General features: G+C 58.7%; 1 protein-coding gene across 1 annotated transcript in view; it reads right to left on the reverse strand.

Annotated features, from left to right (window-relative positions):
- The window catches only part of CNN1 (calponin 1), a 7,498-nt gene extending 6,494 nt beyond the window's left edge, over positions 1–1,004 (reverse strand). The window contains exon 1 of the mRNA XM_077767965.1: positions 891–1,004. Within this exon, the coding sequence (XP_077624091.1) occupies positions 891–953 (63 nt within the window). The 5' untranslated portion in view covers positions 954–1,004. The remainder of the gene's footprint in view (positions 1–890) is intronic.
- Positions 1,005–2,875: the final 1,871 nt, after the last annotated feature.

Raw genomic sequence — 2,875 nt, forward strand, 5'->3', positions numbered from 1 at the left:
CGCGGCCCGAGCACCCGCCCCCCACCAGCCCCCTCCTCCAGCGGCCGGGATCCCCCAACCTGGATCCGAGCCCCGCTCTCCATTTCCTCGCTGCACACTGAGAAAAGCCACCCTGAGCCTCAGTGTTCCCCTCTGTCAAATGGGGCTGGGACTCCTCTGCTGGCAGCGCTCAGGGGAACATTCCAGTGAATTGGGGACTTCAAGTTCACTGCCCTGGAGAAGCTGATCCCCATTCGTGTATGTGCGCGCGCGCGCGCGTGGGAGTGGGGGGGCGAGGCCAGGATCCTAGCTCTGCGACTCCCTTATTGAGAACCCTAGCTACTTGTCTCTCCTCTCTGAACCTCAGTTTACCCATCCATAGTACAAAAGTGATGTCTGGATGTTCTACCAGATCAAAACGAGGAGACCCTTCCCCCCACCCCCATCATTTTCCTAAGGCTCCCTCTCTAACCTCCGCAGCCGTCTCCGTCCCCCTTCAGGATCCCCCCACACTTTCTGGGCCTCACTTCCCCACAATCCCAGCTCTCAATCATGCCCTAGTTTCTTTTTGAGATGGGGGCGGGTGTGAGGAGGATCAAGTCCTTTCCCAGCCCCCCCAAGAATACAAAAGGAACAGGGGACAGGTTAATAGGAGGCTCTGATCAAGTAGGGGCTTCACAAGGGACCGACCGCCTCAGTTCACCTGTGGTTGCCCGCATGCCCCCCACTTTACACCTCCCCCAACAGTCTCTGAGGGTCCTGGGATGGGGAGGAAGGCGGGCTGTACCCCGTATTTGTCCTTTCCCCCCTCTAGTCCCAAGTCACATGGGAGAGGCAAGAGGGGGTCCGGGGAACCCCAAGAGTGGGGCCTCTGGCCTGCCGGAGTGTGTGGGCCAGGCAGGGGGCCCTACCTTGTTCTTGACCTCAGCTGACAACCCATAGGCGGGGCCCCGGTTGAAGTGAGCAGAGGACATGCTGGCGGGCGGTGGGCAGCGGTGACAGTGGCACTGAGGACCAAGGCAGCAGCTGAAGGCTCCGTCTGCAACCTCTTCCCTCCTCACACGTTTTTGAAGCTCTGGAGGCGGCCCGGGCCTCTTCCAAGGCCGTCCTATTGGCCGCAGGGGCCTGCCAAGGGGCGGGGCACCCCCACCTCGGCCACCCCCCTCTCCCCCCCACGTGATGTCAGGGCCTTGGTATTGGGAGCTGATTGCGTCATTGTTTCCACCTAGGGGGGCGGCCTGGGTTATTATTGGGGGGGGCTTGGTCCTAAGAGATCAAGCTTTCCCCACCCTTCCCTACCCTCCACTGCTCCTTGGACGCCTGGCTCGGTCACCTAGTCTCTTTGTGTCATTCACCGAGGCCATCTCTCCTTGTCTCTGAAGTCATCTCTCCTTGTGGCCCTCCAGTCTTGAGGCAAGACTGCAGCCCATGGTAGCTTAGTGGGCACCACCCTGGGGTTAAGTCCAGACACTGAGAGTCTGTAGCTGACCCTCTGTTGCCACATCTGTAAAATGGACCAGCGGATGGTACAGGCCCCGTGTGTAGTGCCTGACACGGGAAAGGACTCAGGCAATAGCAGTATTTGCATTCATCATCTGGTGCCCCACTTCTGTCCCCTCCGGTCCCCCATAAGGATCTGGGGGAGCAGAGATCCTGGACTTTGCCTTCCCGTCGACCCGTGGGTTGCCTTGGCCGTGGGGTGACTGTGGTAGCAGGTTTCAGGCCACCGACATCCCTCACCCCTGTGTTTCCCTGTCTCCGCCAGGCTGGCCTGGAGGGATCCCAGGTAAACAGCCCCGTCGGGCCAGATGTCAGCCCCAGACCACAGAGGAGGATGACATGACCAGAGCGTGCCACTTACGGCAAGGCCATTTTAGTGACACCTGGATGACAGCTCAGTAACCTGCCATATCCTGATGGGACGGGCAGTTTGCTCGCCACATGCTAAGGGGGCAGCTATGCTATGCTAATATGACAGCAGCGCTTACGTTAGCCCGTGTATATGCACCGACCCATGCGTCACGGCACCCTCAGAAATGGATGCTGTTACTTTTTTTAAGTGAATTTATTTTTGAGAGAGAGAGAGAGAGGGAGGGAGGGAGAGCGCACGCCCACGCACGAGTGGAGGAGGGGCAGAGAGCAAAGGAGAAAGAGTTGCAAGCATGTCGGCGCTGTCCATGCAGAACCCCCCCCCCCCCCCCCACCCCCNTGCAATGAAGAGTCAGACACTCAACTGACTGGGCCACGCAGTCGCTCCCAGATACTGTTATTGTACATACTTTGCAGATGGGGAAACTGAGGCATGGGGTGTGGAATCCCTTTTCGAGCGTCACACGGTGTCCGAGAGCGGAATTTGAACCCGTCCCTCATGCTACCGCGCTAAGTCAGGGCTCCTCAACCTCAGCACTGGGGACCACAGGGCTGGATCATTCTTCCTGGCCAGAGTCTCTCCTGGGCCTTACAGTAACTGGGGCGGCATTGCCAGCCTCCACCTACTAAATGCCAGTAGCACCCCCCTTAGTCTTGACAAACAGAAATGTCTCCAGACGTTGCCAAATGTCCCAGGAGGGAGGGGGGTATGGAGGGAAGGCAGATCTTTCCTGTTTGAGAACCACTGATATAAACCAATATGCGAAAGGCAAGGTGACCAAAATACATAAAATGCGCTAACAATTAGCTCCTGGTATACCCTAAGCGCACTGGGTCTGTTAACTCATTCCTTACAACGGCCTCCAGACGTGGGGTCTGTGCGAGGACAGAGACGTGACGCCGCCTGCCTGGCGTTACACAGCACGAGAGTGACGCAGCCAGGATTCGAACGCGCAGTTTCCGGGATCCTGCCCACGCGGAGCGGTCCCGCGCGGCCCACGGGTCGCTGCTGCGCCAGGGAGAAAGC

The sequence above is a fragment of the Crocuta crocuta genome, unplaced genomic scaffold, assembly GCF_008692635.1.
Source record: "Crocuta crocuta isolate KB4526 unplaced genomic scaffold, BGI_CrCroc_1.0 scaffold115, whole genome shotgun sequence".
Lineage (NCBI taxonomy): Eukaryota > Metazoa > Chordata > Mammalia > Carnivora > Hyaenidae > Crocuta > Crocuta crocuta.